At 37.9% G+C, this 23,058-nt stretch overlaps 1 protein-coding gene across 1 annotated transcript in view; it reads left to right on the top strand.

Annotated features, from left to right (window-relative positions):
- ADGRL4 (adhesion G protein-coupled receptor L4) overlaps positions 1–22,179 on the top strand; it is a gene marked incomplete at its 3' end in the record, with an annotated part of 73,174 nt that extends 50,995 nt beyond the window's left edge. Inside the window, exons 9-14 of the mRNA XM_080624273.1 lie at positions 290–483; positions 1,729–1,899; positions 3,414–3,617; positions 4,662–4,882; positions 4,977–5,043; positions 22,084–22,179. Of these exons, the coding sequence (XP_080480399.1) occupies positions 290–483; positions 1,729–1,899; positions 3,414–3,617; positions 4,662–4,882; positions 4,977–5,043; positions 22,084–22,179 (953 nt within the window). The remainder of the gene's footprint in view (positions 1–289; positions 484–1,728; positions 1,900–3,413; positions 3,618–4,661; positions 4,883–4,976; positions 5,044–22,083) is intronic.
- Positions 22,180–23,058: the final 879 nt, after the last annotated feature.

The raw sequence follows: 23,058 nt of genomic DNA, 5'->3' as shown, positions 1-23,058 counted from the left end.
AGCAAGCATGTACTACTCTAGAAAAAAGTATACATGTATATATCTAATTAGAATTCGCAGTGTGAGTACACATAGATATTTCTAATGGCAGTTACATTGTTTTAAATAAAGCTATATTTCATTGTGTCTAAAACATTTTTGTAAGTATTCCACAAAGATTCCATCTGTTTTGCGTATTTTATGCAATAGCAGTAATAATGTCTATTGTTTATTGTTTTCTTAATGTCTTCAATATTGTTCTTCAATAAAAACCCCACAAACCACTGAACATGGTCTATTTGATTGATAGGCACCGTTGCAGTTGTCTTTCTGCGGTATAGCAATATTGGTTCTTTGCTTTCATCGCCCAAAAACCTCTCCTCAAAAGATACTTCAGAGCAGAGACAGACCGTAAGCTCATCAGTTATAGCTGTGGCAATTAATTCAAATCCACCTACACTCTATGAGCTTGAGAAAATAACATTTACCTTAAAGTATGCGAAGGTAAGAGGCTTTTTTATTATCAACTTCAAATAAAACAAAATAATAGCTAATCATTATATATGATGTAACCATACCTGCAGTGTATGATATATTGAGACATAATTCTGTTGTTTCCTGATGTTTGTCATTTATTTCTCTAATTAGATAAATTCCAAATGTGACATCCTAAGTGCAATAAACTAAATATGATACAACTGAAAATAGCTATGGGACTAAAGCAAGGGCAACAATGCCAGCTTTGCTGGGTTATACTACGAATAAAATGTAGATGCCTGAAACAAAGAATATTACAGGGTCTTGAATATTCTGTATTTAGGTGAGGTTTCTGAAAGTTTATCGCATGGTTAAGCATGCATATTAAAAAATACGAAGATATGCTTCAAAGTTACTGCGAAAAGTTACTTTGGAGGTAGGAGAAAATACCAGAACCTATAATATTGCAACTTTGTTATTCCTGAAATCTGAACACATTTGTTTAAAACTAATAATTTTAGTTCCATAGTGTGCATAGATTTTACTGACTCCACCTATGCATGAAAAATCACCTTGCATTGCACAAAGAAACATATGAAACATATAAAGAAAGTGTGTAAGGAGATTGACAGTAGGACAAGGTGTTAACCTTGGTCATGCAGCTTTTATATTTGTTATTTGTCTTCTATATAAATTTACATATATTTATACAGCCTATTAGTACAGTGGGGACCTTATCTTTGATGAGTTAGTAAGCACTAACTGTAATGAATAACACTAATGGTCTTATTCAGCGCTGTCATCACACCTGATATAGCAGGTGTGATATGACCCTGGCTTTATCCCAGATCACTTTGTAAAATGCACAGAATAAGTGTCAGTTTTCAAACTGCTCATTTGAAAGGGACTGTGAGCAGGACAAGCAATGTGGCAGTAACCTTGGGGTTTAGTCCATGTTCAGCAGGTGCAGGTAACAATGTAACAATTATTTCAGTAGGTAAAAATTCCAATGCCTTTGCAAGTGTCAGAAGGTTTCAGTAATCTGATTAGACTACATTTTTGGTAGGGTGTTAGCTGTGTGGATAAGATGCTTCCCTCCCTAGCCATGTTTTAGTTGCTTGGAATAGGCCTTGCAGAATGGCATTTTTGTTTCCCAACCTTCCAAAGGTGCAAGCAGTATCTAATGAATTGCACTGGCTAACGTAAGAAAGGTCTCTTGATAGGAAATATCCTGCCTTTTGCCATCAGTAAAACGTCTTGTTTCTGTTCCAGACTCTGGATAAAGATATTAAATGTGCGTTTTGGAACTACTCAGCAGACACAATGAATGGCAACTGGGCTACAGAAGGCTGTGAGCTGACACATTCCAACTCCACTCATATCTCATGCAAATGTAATCATCTGACTCATTTTGCTGTTTTGATGTCCTCAGGTGGCTCTGTTGTAAGTGCTATTTTAATTTAGTGTTTTACCTCATACTTTCTCCTATCCTCATTCCTTATGTTTTTATTTCAGTGCAACTTATGTACTTTTCCCCTTTTAGGTTGTCTCTTGATTTTGTTCAGCAAACACAATTTATTGTGCACAGAGCAGACAAAATTCCTCCCATATGTGTTTGATTTTCCTTTTGTCCTTTCTGCAGTATTACAGAGCAGTGATGCAGCAAAGTATCTTGTTCCAAATACACAGTCTGTTGCGCTTATTTTTGGTGCATTGCTTTTAATTTTAAATCCCATTTTAAGACTGCTGTGGGATTTAACTGGCATTCACTAGTGGTCAGTAACCATATGGCCCTGAATTTCTCTCTCACAAAACTTTGCTACCCATTTGTCTAACCTTGGCATCTAAAAATCTGCTTTAAATTCTTTCCTGAGAATTTTCAACAGCATAAATCAGTGTGAAGTTTATGACTACTAAACATGGGCACTCATGACAAGCACAAAATCATGAGAATGGCCACTCAGTTTATCTCTTTGTTACATTAAGAGGCCCCATAGATTTCCAAAGCCTGTGTGGTGATCTGTGGGGGCTCAGGTCCTGCCTCAGGAGGCAGCTTTACAAGGTATCAGAACTGACAGCAAGCAGAATATTAGCATGAATATACTGTATTGAGACAGTTCTCTCACACTGTGAATTTCACGCTGATAGAGGCTGTTTCCTGGTTGCTAAATAGCATCCTAAGTCTTCAGTTTAAATTTGAAACCTTTGCAGGTACTTATACGGTTATTTTGAAAAGGAAGGCTGGGAGGAGAATAATCTCTGGTTCTTTATTTAGAAAAAAAATTGCTTAGATACATTTTATGGCCAGCTGAATACTACCCTTATGCTGATGCACAGTCATGTACTTCATGAGATTCTTTGTGCAAATACCAAGCAGAAAATGTAACTGTATTCCTGTACAGAAAATATTCACATCCAATATTAAAATAGTCTGTGTTTCTTCGGAGAATGTTCATGTTACATATCTGGGATAGCATTTGTTTGAAGTGATTGTTATTTCAGAGACTTGTTTTGATCATGTTGCAAATTCAGTAAGAAGGTTATTCAGTTTTGCTTATCTAAGTCACTGCTGTGATAAGTCCTTTTATATTAGAAAATGTTCATGTCATATTAATATATGTCCTACTGCCAGTGTATTTGTTATTCACTAAAATGATCTGATTTTTTAAATCGTATTAGGCGATACTGATGTTAATAAAAAAAGTTTTGTTAAGAAATATCAGAAAACGTAAGAGCAGAAATATATGCTGTTCATTACTAATTTCCCCTAGAATTATGTTTTACAAAAAACCAATACTTTTTATACTATCCAAAGTGTAAGTTTGCAGTGAAACTCTACAAACAGTTTTGATTAATATTTTGTAGAAAAGAAGAAAAAAAATGTATAATAGAATGAGGTCTTTCTTGAGAAGGTACAAAGCTGTTCTTTTAAATATTATATTATAATTTTCCCCCAGGGTGTTACAAATTATAACATTCTTACAAGAATCACTCAGCTAGGAATAATTATTTCGTTGATTTGCCTCTCCATGTGCATTTTTACATTCTGGTTCTTCAGTGAAATTCAAAGCACTAGAACGACAATTCACAAAAACCTCTGCTGCAGCCTTTTCCTGGCGGAACTTATTTTTCTGATTGGAATTAATATGAACAATAATAAGGTGGGTAGTTTTCACTCATATCTTGATTTTGTGTTGTAAAGTAAATAAAAGTAAATATACTGTATCTTCCATCTACTTCCTATATTTCATAGTATCAGTATGAATATTCCAGTGACACTGGTTTCCCAGTCTAGTAACAGAAAATACAAAATGGTCATTTAAAGAAGTAGGGCCTTCATCTGAACTGGTGTGTACTGACATTGCTCTATGGCTTTCATTTAAGCTTTGTCATCTTAACTAAGACTGTGGTCTCGATATGCTTATCATTTTCACTTTTCTCATTTTTTTGGATGCTGTACAAAGCCACATTGGTGGCTTTCTGGGTGATAATTTTCTATAAAAGCCAGGCCAGATCTGTAGTGCCAAGCTAGCATTTAAGATACAGCAGTGTCGGCTGGAGGACCAATTTTCTTTATGCATGTGAGGTCTTGACTTGTCCCTGTTGTTTTTCATACAAGATGGGCTGTACATACAAGATGATTTTTGCATCTCAGAATAGTTTTAGGAAATTAAGTTATGCATAAATTATCAAAATAATCTTACTGCAAGTAGTTGAATAGAATTTAAAATTACTTGAAAAAATATGAACTGCTATCCATGAGGTGACATTCCAATACCAACTGATCAAGAAATATCGTTTTACAAACATTTTGTAGTAACAAGAGTCATTTTGAAAATAATTCCTTGTGATGCCTAATTACACTGTTATCAAAACTGTAAAAATGAACTTCATCTAGATCAGGAAATCATACAAACTACTCTGACGTAACTAAGGGATCAACCTTGTCAAGTTGTTTATATAGTTTTTCTGGGAAGAAGTGCACTAGAAGTTGAATGTCGTCTCTTTATCTTACCAGTTGCTACTGAAAATGTTAATGAACAAGTGAGCTCATGGGTGTAGGCCAAGTTCTTGTCAATCAGTATTACATGTGGGCTGCTGGACCACCACTTTAGAGTTCACTAAGTTGCTGTGCATATGCTATTATATTAACAGAGACATATTAATAGAATTATGACTCTTGCTTTCTCTGATTGAATTTCTAGCTCTTCTGTTCAATTACTGCTGGATTACTCCATTATTTCCTTCTAGCTGCTTTTGCATGGATGTGCATTGAAGGTATTCACCTCTACCTTATAGTAGTGGGAGTCATCTACAACAAGGGTTTCTTGCATAAGAATTTCTATGTCTTTGGCTACGTCAGTCCAGCTGTGGTCGTTGGAATCTCCGCCGCACTAGGATACAAGTACTATGGCACCACAGAAGTGTAAGTCACTGTTTCTGTGTCCAAATCAACATACATAAGGATGCAATAGTCACAACAGCATATTTTAAGGTATTTTCTGCTGTTTACTTTTCAGATGTTGGCTCAGCACGAAGAACAACTTTATATGGAGTTTTATAGGACCAGCATGTCTAATAATTCTTGTAAGTATAATTTTCATTTTTTATTGTGGTGCATAAAACTGATAATAAAAGGTGTTTAATAACCACCCACCCATTGCCAGCATAGCTGTGAGTGCTAATTATAGGGCAGAATTGGCTAATTTAGACCTTTTTATAATGTCTCTAAATTATTTATGTGCTGTACGTCTAAATATTTTACTAGCCTGAAAAATGAATATTTGACCAAAAAAAGCTCAGTATAAAACCAGAGCTTCTTTTCTTGCTTGCTTTCATTTGTCTATTCTGATGGTTTCAGAAATTCTGTGAAGCATTTCTCTTTTTTAAGAAGCAGCATCTCTGTATGTCATTGGCATCTCAGCATGGCTCAGCAGGAGGTGTACACAGACACTATCCTAGCAGACAGATAATCTGGTTTTTCAAATGTTGTGTGACTTAATCTCTTATCAGTGATCGGTCATCTTTGTAAGATTAGACTGTCATCTTTGTGGCTTTATCACTTGCATGTACCCTGTCATCATCAAAGCTATTTTAAACTAAATTGCGACGTCAGAGAAAAGAACCCACTATTTCACATGGGCAGGCAAGCCAAGTATTGATAGCCCTATTTCAGCTGTGAAGAGGGTCTTTTTAATTCTTACTGGAAGTGGCTTCAAACCTGCAAATTTGGGAGGTATTATATGTTCAATTCTGAAACAAGACATTTTTGGTGCCTCAGGAGCATTTCTGAGCGCTATAAAGTTTAACAAACCATTCCAACTGTAATGGGGCATTATTGTGTATGACTGAGTTGACAGTGATCTGGCAATAGCTGGAGCTAATGTAGTGAGAAGGTACAATGGTGAAGACTTGTGGCATCTGTGGCCAAGTCAGTTATAACCATACACTGGTTTTTATTTGATTTATTTATTTGGTGATAAATATGAAGATTTATAAAAAAGAACTGGCAATGCCTAATGCACACAAGACAATAGTAAAACAGTTTTATTTTAAAGTGTTTGCACAGTTTTATTTCAAAGTGTTTGCAATTTCAAAGCTGAATAAAGTATCAGGTATAATTCTGATCAAATTCCACCTCAAATTCCTACTGTAGTTTGGGGATGGGCTGGAAGCAACCTGCCAGATGCAACTGCAGGGTGATTCCTCCCAATCTCACCCTCCTGGTGAGCACAGCAGACTTTGAGAGGATAAAGGCACTGTAACCTCCCTTGGATCAGTGCTTCTGCTGTCAGATTGCCCTGATGGACAACAGGTTACTACAGTAAAACAAATTCATGGGAAGAGACTATCCCTTACTAGGAAATTCTTGCAATTCTTAGCTTTAAATTGTCAATTTCCTATTTCCACTCTGGACCTTATCTCTTTCTTCCATGAAGGCAGCAAAGATGGGATTTTTTTGTTATTGCTATCATTCCTGTTCCTCATCTGCCTTCAGGTGAAGACTTATGGGCAGTGATGTATCACTGCACTGTTAGCACAGGAAAGCTGCATTATCAAAATATACAAAATGCCCCAAATTTATGCATCTGTAACCTTGTTTTCAGCTCCAACTGAGCTGTGCTTAATTCAGAGCACAGTATAGAGGCAGAGCAGACCTTCAGTGGCTTTCGTATAAGTCTAGATGGAAGCGGAGGCAAATCCTGCAAAGCATGGATTTGCATGAGGCCTGTAGCCTCATTTTGCTATAAGGCCTGTAGCCATTCTTTCAGCACTCTAGATCTTCCAGCACTCCCTGCAAATTTAAAGTGGAGGTAATAAAGGTTGATACGGGCCCTATGTGCCAGTGCAGCCCACCTGTGGTTGAGGATAGAAGCCAGAGAGCTTCTTTTGTTTTCTCCCACTCCTTTGCCTAAGTGAAGCCACAAAAAGGAGCTGTAGCTGGACAACAAATGGCCTGGTGGTTGTCTTGGTTTTTTTGCATGTTATGGAATGGTTTTGTGATAACTTGTTTTCACAGTATTTGCATACCTTTGTTATTGTCTCTTCATAATCATGTTACTAGACATGGGAGGAAAGGCAACCCATTTTCAGCAAGCTGCTTTGTCTGCTGTGTGATTTTCATTTTTTAAAGTATTTGGACAGCTTAATTTGATAGGGTCATAGCAAATTGAAGCCTGAACTGCAAGACTGATGTTTCCAAAGAGAGCAGGGGGCTAGGTAATTGGCTTACACTCTATCCAGGTTAGTGTCTAAGGAAAATATGGAAAACCTTAGGAAAATAGGCACATGTTGGAGATAAAGTTGGTGTTAGATGTCTGCTTTGTGGAAGACATGTTGGTGGCAGTAATTCGATTTCCATTGTCCAGTTTTCCTATTAATCATACCGCATGGATACCACAATAACATTAAACTTTTTCCAAAGTAGTGCCACTCAGGAAGTCCTTTTAATTACAGAAGCTGATCTTTTTCCAAGGTTTCCATTCTGCCCACAGCTAATTAAGGGGAGGAGGGAGAGGAGGTGATTAAGGACTCTGAAAAGGAAATGTTATTTTTGTTCTTGGATAACCGGATAGCTTACTGCAACCCTCATACAGAAAGTTGCAAAATCTGACAGCTTCAAGCTTACCTTTAATCCTGAGCTTCATCTACTAATTTTGAGTTTTCAAAGTTTTCCAAGATAGCCTGGAGAGTTTGGATGCCAAGTCTCTAAAAAGCCACTCACCACAAAAATGATTCTTGCACAGAAATATTAAAATTGTCAGGACAAATGCCCATGTACCCAAATGGCACTTTAAGTTTCAGAGAGTGGGGACTCAGGAGATTTGTGCTTTAGATTATACTGTAATATGGCTTTGAGACAATATGTGAATGATATAGAACAAGACCAGTTCTGTACCAGTGGATTTTCTGTCTCAGGGTACATTATTTCAAACACATCCCTGGACATTAAATCTACCGTAATAGTGAGCCATAGGGAGCTCAAGTGTTTATCAGGAGTACAAACTAAGTTCTCTTCATTGCCTAAGCAGAAGCAGTACTTCTGAAAGTATTTGTTTATTAATATTAATGTTTTATTTGAATTCTTAAGTGAAAGATATGGCCATATCCCATCTAAATATTATTATTATTAGATTGGTTACTTTACATGAAAAGGAGTGGGTCAGGAGCTCCTTAGATGCAGTTAGCAAAGAAAGGGCATTTTGAACCTTTGTAAAGCAAGCTGCAAGCTGAAGATAATTTCTAGAACTTATTTCTTCCTCCTAATACTTGTAATCTTTAGAACCACAAGCATTTTAGCTAAAACTATGCATTAGATTAGATCAAAGCATACAAGTATGGAGAAATTATTTATAAGAAGTATTTAAAATTTTTAATAGAAAAGTGAGTTTATTCCAAGTTTTAAGGGACAAGCATTCACACACACCACAACCCATGCCTGATTGAGGCAAATACAAATATAAGCTTCAGAGATAAAAGGTATGAAAAAAAATATCCATAGAACATGTTCTTTTCTTTGGTAATAAACTTACACTAACCATCTCCCTGTAATAAGAAATACCCATTTGTCTGCAGGGCAATGCGGCTGCAGTTTTGATGAGCATAAAATGTCAGCCAATAACAAGCTCTTTCCCATTGTGCAGGACTTCTGTACGGCTTTCCGTACCTCTGACATGACAGCTTGCTCTGTGTTGAGTGGGAGCCAATCTGAGTTTTATCTCCCTATAAGGAATTTATTCTAAATCACTGGCATTTCTGGAAACTTTATCTTTTAAATTCCATGGAAAGATGATAAATCCCTCCACTTGTATCTATTGTGAGGGACAGCTCTATATATTAGTTGACCAGCTGGCAGTAGAAATTACATTGTTTGAAAGGGTTGGCAAAGACTATTAATGCTGCATTCATGAAAGTCTGCAAGCTATTAAAAGGAAAATTTAGAAGAGAATCACTGATAATCCAAGTGCAGCTATAGGCAAGCCTTCTAATATACCTCTCTCCCAAAAGTTTCTCCCATTAAATCTGTTCAGTTGAGCTTTGTTGAGCTTTGTGGATCAAGTTCAGAGCCACCCATGATAACATGAATATCACCTTGGCAACGTTGACTTGATTCATGCAAGCTGGACTTGTACCCACTGCCACTGCCACAATAAATTGGCATACCTCTGTGAAGAACCAAGACTCAGAAGTGTGACATGTAACATTAACTGGTGCAATTTGCCATTTAACAGTAAAAATCTGTCAGTATCATTTGTTGAGATCACCTCTGTAATAACAAAATCCAGACTTGCTCTTTGAGGTCAGAATATTTCCAAAATTGAACATCATTCAAATAATCCTCTCTGTGCTTTTTACCCAAACATCCTAGTGCTGTGCAGCAAGGAGGTGGCTCCTGTACTCGCTTGGTTTAGTCCTCTTATGTGTGTTTTCAGGGACCTTGAAGGTGTCTGGCTTGGCTTCAAGCTCCAGTTTCTTGAAACAACTGGTATTTGCAGTGTTTGCAACTACAAAAGTGGCTTATAAATGGACCCTGTAATTTTCAGAACATTCTTGTCAACTTGACTTGGAACATATAAGCCAATAGTTCTTGGGAGAGGTGTCTTCAGAAAAGCCAAGTTCTTTTTATTAAGCATTCCTGTATGTAATAAACTTAATGAATAATCAACTGTAAAGCAAAAATATTCTAAGAATTGCAATGACTGATTAACCATACTGCTTTAAACTTCCCATGTATAAATGAATGGGTAAATGAATAAAATATACAGATTGCAGTTGCAAAATACAAAAAAGTGACATATGAGTGATGAAAGCAGGCTAACAGTAGAGTAATGCTTTTCATTAAGGAACTGCCTGCATATGCATTAAAGCTAGTCGATTACTTAAAAAATACATTCATCAGATAATTTATTTGATGAATTTTACCATTATTTGTCAAATAATTTATTCAACAAAAAAGGTAAAATTAATGGAATAGTGCATTCATCAAATCTGATTGGACAGCTCTAATACTTACTCAGTTCTGTGCATTTAGGTTGATTCAGGGTTAGTAATACTGCTGCAATCAATGCAGAAAAATTTCCTGGCAAATCCATTACTCTGCTGTTTTCTGATATACTCACATATTTCATGTACTTAATCTAGGCCATTCAAACTGAACATCTCCCTTGTAGAAAAGTAAATATTCAAAGAGTTTAAAGTTTTACGTTTTCGCAGATTCTAACACTGAACATAGTGTGACAGTCCATTGTTCCCACTTAAAATAAAAAAGAGGAGGGGGGACAGGCAAAAATCCCAACGAAGCAGCCCCTTTAAGGTCAGTTACACTACCCTGATGTAATTAAGAACACTGCCTCCTTGGGCTTCTTCACGTTATTATTCCTGTTATTCAGTGAGCAGCTCATGTTTCTTACTCTTGACATTTCTTGATATTCTAAGGACTAATAATGAAAAAGTTGTTTGACTTCTAACCTCCATTACAACAAACCATACCACCATCTCATATTTTTTAATGAATATTTATACTTTGGAAAAATCTGCGGATTTTTTTCCAAAGGGTTATTTGTGATAAATGCTTAGTTAAGTTTCTTAGATAGATGAGAAAAGCATATTCTGTATCATTTACCGCATATTTTTCAAAAAATAGTTGGTTAAACATTTTTTTATATCCACTCTTGTTCCTCAGTCTGCCTTTTCTGTGGAAATAAAATTCCTACAGGGACTAGCAACTGCTTTATTGTTCTTGAAGAGAGAAAAATAGTCTCCTTTTCATTAGCCCCTCTGTGGCTTCAGTTAAAGGTGTCTCCGTGGCATTTCTTACACAACTGTGGATAAAGTGAAGATAATTAATTATATAGTGGTATTAAAGACTGAGTGTTCAGCTTTGGTCGAAACAGATCAGTTCAAACCAAAATGGTGTTCAGCAACAGCAGTAAATGCTGTGCTAAATAATCATTGAGTTGGAAAATAGTTGCCCTGTTCAGTGGACAGGACAAGCTTTAAACTCCAAGCCACAGCTTCCATACTGCTATACCCAGTGGATGGAGTTTTCTCAGCAACACCAGGGCTTTCATGTGAAATTAAGGTCCCTCCTTCCCACTTTTCCTTCTTCCCTTCCTCTGCCATTAAAGCCCCTGTTCTAAAGTCCCTGGAAATACTTGGGAAAAGAGGCTGTGGCTATTATTCTGCAACATGAAAATTACTTGCTCTTATGTTGCTATATAGTAACAAATTCATCATGTAAAGCTCAAAGATCCTAGAAAGATGTTCCATAAAAAAGGTTTGTTTGAGTTTTTTAAAGCAACTTAGAAAGTAATATGATAAAAAAACACATCTAAAAGTTCTCCCTCAGATTCACTGAAAGGACATTAGACTTGAAAACTCAAGCATGTCCCCTATCATCAAGAGTGAAGCAAGCAGAAGCAGCAGAGGGAGTACAAGTGGATGCTAAGGGCAAGGGGAGAAGTACCCACAGGTGCCAGCTGGCTGTGCAGTTTCCCTGAAGCATCCCATAGCTTAGTGTAGGTTAATGCCACAGGCATCCTTCTTTTCTAGTAAGATAAACTGTGTCCCCTACTTTATGTTTCCATATATATTAAGCCTCAATGGATTTCTATTTTTTTTTTTTTCCAAGAAAAAACACAACTGTCTAAATCAGGTTAGGTTCTGTTTGTTTTTTTAATTGCTTAATATTCTTTTGCTGATTCTTTACCCTGCCTTGCTATAAGTAGAATTACTATAAAAACATATGCTTAGCCTAAATTGTTTATTAAAAGGACCACTATAGGTTTGCTTTAGATAGTTAACATAGACTGATGTATTTTAGACCTTCTTAGTAATTACACAATGACTACATCCACACTACATATTTTCTCACTCATATCACATATTCTTCCACTACTCTACTGTCCTTTTGATTCATTGCTTGCAGGCATTTAGAGAAGCAAATTTAAATTTACAGTAGTAATTGCATATGAATACTCTGGAAATCTCACTTGGTCATTGAAAGAGTTTTTGTGGCTTTGAGTAAGGTGGGATTTTGTGACTACATCCACAGCAGAATTGTGAATATTTCTAAAAAGCCGAAGGGCCAAATCTTTTAGAGTATTTGTCAAACTGTGGAAGGCATAGACAGCTTTCTGCCAACTAGTCACACCTCCAAAATGGCAAATATAGCCTGTTGTCAGACTTGATATCTCAGTCATGATCATGATGGTATCTCACCCATTCGCTGAAGCTAGCTGTGCTAAAAGATAATGTACAACTCCTCTTTGTCACATAAAAATACTCATGCAGGCTTCTGCATAAGGCTTCAGATGCAGCCTAAGACAGTTTTGCATTCATGCAAAGAAACCATTAGAGAGGTATAACATGGAGTCTGAAGTTTTTGAGGCACCTGGGATCAATTCATTAAAGAGCCTGATTTATGTCATAGACCAGCTTACAAGTAAATGCACCTTCTAAAAAGGTTCTTGGAAAGGGCAAAGAGTAAATAAAGTGATTAATTACACTGTGAGCAAGATAGAACCCGTTCCTATCACTGGATCTAGTTATGGCTGAGGTCAGATACAGCTCTATTGGTTCATCCCTGCTGCACTTGGCTGCAGAACTGAGGTTAAATAAAAATACTAAGGTCAGCTTGTGTTTAGCTTTGTAATCAAATAAGAAAGAACATTAAATCTGAAGTCTGAGAGTTTGATTACTCTGTTGAAAAATATGGAAACTCCATTTATTTATATATTTATTTACAGCTTGCTGTAAGTGTTCTAAAAATATAAAGAAAACATATAATTGAGTCTAAATCTACGGCTTAAGGTATGTAAAATAACAACTTGAAAGTATCCATATGTAAAGAGCAACCCTGTGTGATAATTGTGTATTTCCTGAGACAGGGTTTGAAATTAACTCATTTAGCTATGTTTTACCTTTTAAAAGAAGTGAAATCATTAAAATCTTGGAATCATAAAATTCTAATCCTGCATTAATGAAAGTATTTCCAAAAATATAGCCTAAACGGAGATTGTTAATGGTTTTGTTGCAGTTCCTACTCCTAGGTAAGGCTGCTGTTGTATACCTAAAGCATTCGAGAAGATATATTCACTGGGGACATGATAATGAGATAAATCAGTCAGGAGACAAACCCAGACTGTTTGACTGCCAGCTTGTGTCCAATTTGATGCAATTAATATGGCATATATTTTCAGTTTGAAGCTTAAACTGTTGTATTGTTAATAGCTTAATTCTGTTCTCCCCTGACTGAAATAACGATGACCCACTGAATGTTGGCATTTTACCCAGCCATTAGCCATACAGCCAGAAAGACAGAAATGGATTGCTCTCTGTGGCAAAATTCAGAACATCACAAGCTCATTAATTCAAACACTCATAATGAGGGTCATTGTAAAGACTGATACAGATACAGCTGCTCTGAACTTCAGACATTTTTTGAAAGAGCCAAATTCAATATGATATATGTAAAAAATTCAAGTATATGCCTAAGAGAGCAGCAGGAGAAATTTTCTCATTCTTTTTTGTGAGATCTGACATCAGCATATAGATGGTTTCATCAATTATTGAGACAGAGACTAAGAAAGGAAAAGGGAATGATTTGGGGGTTTCGTTTTTGAAGTTTGAATATAAAGTGCTCAGACTGAATCAGAACTAGTATGTGTGAATCTTTAGAATTAGCTGCCTCTCTCTCATACCTTCTCTTCTTTGTAACACCAGAGAGCCTCAAAAGGCTGGTATTTAAAGTGGTTTAATAACTTTTCAAAGGCTGGAGTGTATCCTTTACACAAAGATATCATATATGAAACTACCAATTCCTTTTTCATTATATAAATACATGTGTATTGGAAACAGCCTCAAAACCGCAACGTCATATTAAACAATTACTCCACTGTTTAAAAAAAGAACCGTCTTCACATAGTCCTGGATAAGGAACGGGGGGGGATGAGGGAGATCCAGGTCTCCCTGCTCCAGTGAATATTTAATTATTATATGGCATGGAATAGATCCAGCAGGGCTGACAGCGCAATAGCAATGAATAGCTGGTACAGAGGTTGGAAAAACTAAGGGTCATAGCCTAGTCTGAATATTAAGTATAACAGAAAATTATTCCCATGCCTCCAACATCCTGGATAAATGCCCTGTCTGTGGGGATTTTCATTGTTCAGGTATGTCCTTTCTGGTTTTAATCAGAAAAGCTTTCCTAGTCAGGAAGCCTTTCCAGGTGAAAGTATAGTCTAAAACAGTAAATGTCTTTTACTGCTAATGAGCTGACATTTTTCAACAAAAAAATGTTGGACAAAATTTTCTTGAATGCCCTGTCCTGATCTGTTTCATTTTACCTGATGTCCAGGTGCTAAGTGAGCTACCGACACGAAAGATGGACCATTTCCCTCTGAGCTTTCAAGTGCTCTTTTGTCTTGCTTAGAAAAAGGGAGGGGGAGAGGAAGGAAAAAAGATTTCTTAGTTGCCAAATTTGACAGCTGTCAGCTACCTTGATGGAGCAGAATTAAAATACATCACTTCACTCAGTATCTTACCATTTAATTGTAATTAATTATGAAAGAAACTACAACTCTTCAACATGAGTGCAAATATTTTTATTTGCAGGCAGATGTTTTGCATGTTCTATTAAATTTTGTGTATTTCATACCATTCAGTGCTCAACTAAAAATAACTATCATTCTATAACTACACTGAGAGATTTTCGTGTAGTGTGAAGCACTAACATCATATTTACTTAAGGATAGAACATTATGTTGCTCTTCCAGTATGTAAAATGCGGTCATTTAACAGTGAAATGAAGAACCTATTTTAAATATAGCAGTTACTAAGCAATGTGCTATTAGCAAAACTCCAACAGCTTGAAACATTTAACATTTTAGGACCTACGTGCTCATTTTTACATTATTACTTAGTTTGCGAAATATGGTTAGTAATCAGCAGAGAAGTTTGTAATTTGCTTAGACAATAGATAAGATTGTATCTCAGTGCTCTTCTGGATCCTAATCTTGGGGGAAAGAACCACATAGTCATAGAATTGTTTGGGTTGGAAGGACCTTAAGATCCAGTTCCAACCCCCTGCCATGGGCAGAGACATCTTCCACTAGACCAGGTTGCTCAAAGCCCCGTCCAACCTGGCCTTGAACACCTCCAGGGTTGGGGCAGCCACAGCTTCTCTGGGCAACCTGTGCCAGTGTCTCACCACCTTCACAGTGAAGAACACCTTCCTAATAGCTAATTTACATCTACTCTCTTCTAGTTTAAAGCCAGTACCCCTTGTTCTATCCTTAAATACCCTTTTATAAAGTCCCTCTCCAGATTTCTTGTAGGCACCTTTTAGGTATTGGAAGGTTGCTGTCAGATCTCCCAGGAGCTTTCTCTTCTTGAGGTTGACCAACGTCAACTCCCTCAGCCTGTCTCATAGAAGATGTGCTCCAGCCCTCTGATCATCAGCTACGTTGGACTCACTTGATCAGGGCCATATCCCTCTTGTCTTGAGGGCCGCAGAGCTGAATGCAGTACTGCAGGGGAGTCTCATCAGAGCAGAGTAGAGGGGGAGAATCACCTTCTTTGCATGCTTGATGCAGCCAAAGATACAGTTGGCTTTCTGGTCTGCAGGTGCACATTGCCTTGGTCACTTTGAGCTTTTCATTAGCCAATGGCCCAAAGTCCTTATCCACAGGGCTGCTCTGAATCCATTCCCCACCCAGCTTGTAATGTGCTTGGGATTGTCCTGACCCATGTGCTGGACCTTGCACATGGCCTTGTTGAACTTCATGAGGTTTGCACAGGTCCACCTCTCAAATCTGTACAGGTCCCTTTGAATGGCATCCCTTCCCTCCAGCATGTTGACCACACCACACACAGGTTGGTGTCATCAGCAAACTTGCTGAGGGTGCACTCAATACCACTGTCCATGGTTCTGACAAAGATGTTAAACAGTGCTGGTCACAATACTGATCCCTGTGGAACGCAACTTGTCACTGGTCTCCACTTGGACACAACCATTGACGGCAACTCTTTGAGTGCAGCCATCCAGAGAGTTCCTTAACCATCAATCTGCCCATCTTTAAAATCCATGTCTCTCCACTTTAGAGACAAAAATGTCATGTGGGACAATGTCAAATTCTTTGCACAAGTCCAGGTTGTCAGTTGCTCTTCCCTTATCCACCAACGCTGTAACCCTGTCATAGAAGGCCACCAAATTTTTCAGGCATGATTTGCCCCTAGTGAAGCCATGTTGGCTGTCACCAATCACTTCCTTTTTTTCCATGTGCCTTAGCATATTTTCCAGGATTATCTGGACACCAAGGTGATACTGATTGGCCTGTAGTTCGCCCAGGGTTTTCCTTTTTTCCACCTTTTAAAAATGGGAGTTCTGTTTCACCTTCTCCAGACAGTGTGAGCTTCACCAGACTGCCATGACTTCTCAAATGTGATGGATAATGGGTTGGCCACTTCATCTGCCATTTTTCTCAGGACCCTTGGATGCCTCTCATCAGGTCCCATGGACGTGTGCACCTTCAAGTTCCTTAGAGGTTCTTGAACCTGATCTTCTCCTACAGCAGGTGGTGCTTCATTCTCCCAGTCCCTGCCTTTCTCTTCTGCAACTTGGGCGGTGTGACTGGAGCACTTGCCGGTGAAGACTGAGGAAAAAAGTCATTGACTACCTCAACCTTCTCCATATCCCGGGTAATCAGGTCTCCCGTTTCCTTCTGGAAAGTGCCTAAGTTTTCTTTCATCACCAACGTACCTATAGAAGCTTTTCTTGTTGCCTTATCCAGATCTAATTCTATTATGGCTTTAACTTTCCTAACCTGATCCCTGGTAGCATTGAGACAGAGGGAGGGATGCAAATCTGCAAACAGAGTTACAGAACCATCCTATCTCTAAGTGGAGTTAGGTTAACACAATACACGGCTTTTCCCATCCTATCCTAAAATACATGTGATTGGTGAACAGTCTAATTCCATTGGCAAAACCTCCTTATTGTTGACAAGATGATTAGGAAAGCACCAGGAAATTTCTTGGAATTTTCAGTTGCTCTTACTCTCCTGTGAATTTCTTTACAAGAGGAAATTATCTGGACCAATGTTGTGGCTGTGGGTTAGATCTAATCATAGGACTTGTACCACTCTGGAGAGCTCTGAACTCTTCCTTGGGTACCTGCTCTATCTTACCAGCCAACATCACAGTTGTGAACATGGGAACTGTACCATGGAGATTGCCAAAACAGCCTCAGGAAAATTTCACTAACCTGCTCTAGACCACAATGTGCATCCATTATACATGCAAGTGCTAATCTGCAGAGTGATATCCAGAGCAGTGTCCACTGTTGCCTGTAAATCCATTGAGAATACCACTCTCTGGGATGTGTAAAGCCTTGACAGGGCTCCTTTTAATAGGAGTCCTGCAACTGGTTTCATGGAGCCAGAAGTCATTCCTAAGTCCTAAATCCTTGTGACCGTTCACAAAGGTGATCTCCCCAAGAGAGATGTACCACTTACCATCTTCTCTTTAAATGCAGTCACGGGTGTAGAATAAAACCTAGCTCATACAGATTTGTGGCTCCTTGGAGATTACTCTGGGTTACACAGATACATAAATGTAGATGCCCCTATCTTGAGAATCCTGATTTCATGGGATCATAATAACTGCCCTTATTCAATGTCTATTTCACAGTTTTCTACCGTTTGTTCATAAATACACCACAACATTTCCAGAATTTAAGAAAGCTAAAAACACTTGTACAAATATCTTTAAGGAGAAATGATTCCCTGGAGATGCTATGAGTGGAGACTGTTCCTATATCAGCCCTTGTCTTTGATTAATCACTTAAAAAAAGAAAAAAAAAAGGAGGGGAATAGATTAATTATTAAAATTAGTCCTGTAGTGCACCTGAGCATGCTGAGTGAAACCTGATTCCCGCTGAATCTCGGGGGGAGGGAGGGCTGAGGATGCTTAGCACCTCACAGAATTGGGCTTGCAGGGAGAAAGTTGGAGGTTTCCTTTGTGAAATAGAAAGGACTGAGTGCACTATTTACCCAGTAGAAGTTTGGGGTGGCTTGTTCAATAAAATAAGAGAAAAAGCGGATTCAGTTCTGGGCTTAGAAGCAGTGCAATTCCCCTTTAGCCTATTAGACTTGCCGAGAAGCCCCTCTCAGGACGTGCAGCCATTTCTCTGACTGCTCAGCCATGTAATAACACTGAAAACAAAGGCACAGGAACTTGCCATGTCACACTGTAATGTCATTATTCAGTTGATAAAACCGTGGCCCTGCCACAACATTTCACGCTTTGGGTTTGCCCAAAGCTGTGGAGTATCTCTGCTCATTATGCAGGTAACTTCTCCCCAAAGCCGGCATGTGGCAGCAGCAGTCCCCAGGCTGGCCCTTTCCAGGCCTGTGCAAAGCCCGTCCTGAGCTTGTTTTCACAGTTGCCTGCACATATTGCTCCACTTCAACTTGCTGCCTCTCTGGAGACAACGTGCCTTATGTTTGCCATTTCATTCTCATTCACCTTGCCTGTCACCTTAAGGCAGCCTTAATTATAACATCGTTGAAGGTTTATTCAACAAGATCTGAAGATTGTGCTTTAATTACAAAAATGAAAACACACGATTACAACCAAAGTAAGTATAAAACAGTATTTGGCTATAAGTAGCAGCTGAAGCTTTTTTAGATGTTTCAGTGCCTCTCATCCAGAAGCCCCTCAGTTTGTCCTAGCTAGAAGATTAGGGGATCCAGGATTCCTTGTGCCTATCTATATTTTGATGACTTTTACAGCCTACTACATCCATTTCTGCTCGTTTGAAGCTTGGTTTCAGATACAAATTCAAATCTCTTAAGTGGCTGTTTCTTTGTCTGGGAATTTTGGGTGATTTGATTTTCCATGCCATTTGTTGAAATACGTATGGCTCTTTGAGGATATTAGTTATATAAAGGCCATTTCCCCTTACTTTAGTTCAACTTCTCAGTATTCCTACTCAGTTCAGCCATCCAATGTGAATTTTTTACTTTACATTTCCCAGAAATATCTGAGGGAAAGAACATGCAGAGTATCAGGTTGAAGCAGAATATGTTCAGTTTAGGATTCCTGTTGGATTACCAGTTTTCTCTAAAGGCTACACTTGGCACATTAACATTAGCTAGTTTTTTGTCCTGGATTTACCCATGAGTTTATGTTACTGTTTTCCCTCAAATTTTGCTGCATTTCTGTGTCACTGAACAATTGCAATTACTTTGTTGTTACCTGGTTTGTCCCATAAGGACAAAATGCAGTTCCAGAGGTCTCTAACTTAGGTTGAAAAGAAATAAAAACAACCACACTATGTTGCTGTTTTGAGACACTGAACATTGTGTGAAGGCAGTCTATGCACTTTTTATTGATGGAGTGCTTCAAAATGGCACAAAAAACCAACTTAAGGCTTTAATAAATCTTAGAAATGACTGGGTATTTCAGAAGTTAAGCTAACCCTCATTACCCTGTAACACTACCTCCTGCGAGGCTACCTGAGACATATTGTACTATAATTGTGTTATGGCAGCTGACTCCGAGAAGCTGGTGTTAACCTCTCCCATTCCCCCAGTACAGATTATTCCCATTAGAATGGGCTGACGAATGAAAAGATCATAGTTAATGGGTATTACTTTAATGCAGAGGGCCAAATCCTATTATTCTGTATAACGGATAGAGTAAATAGTATTTGTGTAAAGGAGCCCCACTGGGACAAAGAGAAATAGAGTTTGCTGCTGCGAGGCCCCATATCTGCCCCTCAGCCTCCCCCCGTCCTTGCTCATGCTCAATTCCATGCTCAGGAGAACATCTCCAGCTCTGCAGCTGGTTTATGCTGCCAAAAGATAAGGGGGTTTGGCCCTTAAAGCTTCTTACAGAACCTATTAATGGTAAAAAGAAATTTCTCATTGACATTAGTGATTTTGATGACAAGACAGCAGAGAGGAAGTTTGGTCATGTGGTTTGTGCTGTGATCTTGATAGCTGTTTTCTGTAGCTGTGTGTATTCTCCATGCTCATGGTACTTTGATCACATTTCACCCTACCTTTTTCAGATTAGTAAATACGTTAGGTAGGTTATGCAGATTACAGTGTGTGCACTAAGTTATTTGATATATAATTCATCAACAAATATAAGATAAAAACTAAGTCTGCGTAGAATTACCCACAACTGCTGACTGACTTATAATTAACTTTGAAAAATTGCTGGTTTAGGAGATATTATCGATTACAATTTTAAATATATGGAGCTTCAGAATAGCTCTCACGATCAGTGCAAGTACAAGGTATTCAGTGAAGGATTAATTCCCTAAACTGCTAATCAGCTCTATCTCCTGTCTTATCAAATTGTAAATACATTATGCTGTATTAAAGTATGAGCGTGCAGCTAATTAAAGCAGAGCTGCATTTAATATCACATACTCCCCCCTTGACACAACAAAAAATATTCTGAGGACATACATAAATGTTAACAATTGAAAGTGATTCTTTTTAAAGTGATGCTGTGCTCCTATATCAGCCTTTTGTTTTCATTTCGGAGGGTTATGGGTATTTTTTTTTTTAAAGAAGGAGGGAGGAAAACCATACAATGTTTCTGGAGAAACAAGTTGGGGAAGGCATTAATTCTATTCAGCCTACAGCTGGAAGCCCACAGGAACCAACCAAGGGATTACAACCAAGGATCTACAAATAGTATCTGGATGACATCCAGCTAAAATGTGGTTCATTTACTAACATTTTTAATAGATTCTGATGTTAAATGCTGCAAAGCAGAGTAAGATTTTTTCTTCTAAGAAAGAAAGCAAACCCATCCACACTGTTAAATGAATGTAGTATAAATTCAAATGAAAGATCAATGAAGCCTAGCTGAGCAAACAGAGGCTCAAAACTATAACTGAGCATCATTTGCAAAACTGTGGTTTTTAGTTGCTTTTTTCTATTTCAAACTGAAAAAAAAGTAATGCCATTTTAAAGAAGGAAGGAAAAAATACTGAAATTATTCACCTATGGAACAAACATAAAATATAAAAGAGAATACACAGCCTTTCAACCAAAGTTAGTTCTTAAAAATTCTTTGTGTAAACCTCAATTTTTTTTTGCGCCACTTGAAAGTTTTCACACCCCAAAGACCATTCATAACATATGATGATATGAATGTTATTCAGCAACAAAAGACATACATTTAGTCAAGCTCTACACAATACTGTATAATAGAAAATCCATAGGGAGGAGGGGTGCTTTTTTTTCTCCTTTTTCCTTTTTCCTTTCCCTTTTTCCTTTCCTTTCCCTTTTTCCTTTCCTTTCCCTTTTTCCTTTCCCTTTTTCCTTTCCTTTCCCTTTTTCCTTTCCTTTCCCTTTTTCCTTTCCTTTCCTTTCCCTTTTTCCTTTCCTTTCCTTTCCTTTCCCTTTTTCCTTTCCTCTCCTTTCCTTTCATTTTTCCTTTCCTTTCCTTTCCTTTCCTTTCCTTTCCTTTCCTTTCCTTTCCTTTCCTTTCCTTTCCTTTCCTTTCCTTCCCTTCCCTTCCCTTCCCTTCCCTTCCCTTCCCTTCCCTTCCCTTCCCTTTCCTCATCTCTACTTAAGGACAATAATCTCAGCAGGAAATCAAAGAGATTTACCAATAATATCAATAAACATTTGTAGACCATTTGTAGTGATACTGTTGAGATAAGGTGTCATTACAGCCTTGTTTTATCGATGTTTATTACAGGGCTTATACTTTCTTCATAGAAGTGGAACAGAAAGGAGTGGGGTTTTTCTCCTCTAGCACTGGATTCGATAGATTTCAAATATACAGAAACTTCATCTGATTTGTTTCATTTCATAGAAATATAGAATTATAGAATCATAGAATTGTAGAATAGTTAGGGTTGGAAAGGACCTTAAGATCATCAAGTTCCAACCCCCCTGCTGTGGGCAGGGACACTTCACACTAAATGATGTCAAGCAAGGCTCTGTCCAACCCAGCCTTAAACACCACTAGAGATGGAGAATTCATAACTTCCCTGGGCAGCCCATTCCAGTGCCCAGGAATTTCAATGTGTAACAGCTACTGAAATTCAAAAGCATCCTGTTTTGAACTAATAGTTCCTTTCTTCACTCACCGCAGGTTAATTTGTTGGCTTTCGGAGTGATTATTTATAAAGTATTTCGACACACTGCAATGTTAAAGCCAGAAGTTAGTTGCTATGAAAATATAAGGTAAGTTTGCCGATTAATACAAATTCTATCTTCTCTAAGTTTAAATACAGTCAGAGATGAAAGGAAGCCTTCAGAAGTAACAGTTTAATCTTCTGGAGGATCTGTAGAGAAAGAAAGATTATTTCTTTTTCTGTTAAAAGGTATACTTTGCAATCTTTATTCCCATAGAGCAGTACCTTGTACAGTAACACTGGGGTTGTGTGAGAGGTGTACAAGGAATACAAGTGGCCCATATCAAACAGAGGGTAAAGACAGATGGCAAGGTTAAAGAAGTAATTGTCCTTTTTTTCCTTAATTACTTTCCACAACCTCTATGCAAGCCTTATGCCTGAATTGGGATAAAAATATTTGCCTTGAAGTAACAAGTAATTTAATGATAAGACAATCAAACCATTCATGTTGTTTGCAAAAAGTCCACAGTAGGACATTGTACTTCTGTGGTGTTAGGGGGTATGGCAGGATTCTCTCCATGATTTTTACTTTGCATGCTGCTATGATTTTTCCATCAGCTCACTCTCTTTAAAACTGATTTATAAGGACCTTGAAAACCGTTTGTGCAGGAAAAGCTGAAGTGTACTACAGGGAACATTGAAAACAACTTGCTGTTTGTGTTGCTTAGGAACACTCCTGCAGTTTCAATGCATTGCACTAGATTTATAGTTAGGATTTAGCAATTGTTTGATTGATTACTTTTTCGTATCCTTACCCTTCGTAGCTTCATGTGGTGACCTGGTTTTAACAAAGTTGAAAATTATTCATTTTCAGATGAACAGTGCTAAAAATATCTGTTGTTCAACGGAAGTCCTGCAAGGACTGGTCTGAGAGTGTATAAGAAAGTAAACAGTGGCTTCATTCCAAGACAACATGCTGTAATTTGCTCAAG

The sequence above is a fragment of the Psittacula echo genome (assembly GCF_963264785.1).
Source record: "Psittacula echo genome assembly, chromosome: 7".
Classification (NCBI taxonomy): Eukaryota; Metazoa; Chordata; class Aves; order Psittaciformes; family Psittacidae; genus Psittacula; species Psittacula echo.
This window is presented reverse-complemented; position numbering and strand designations above follow the sequence as displayed.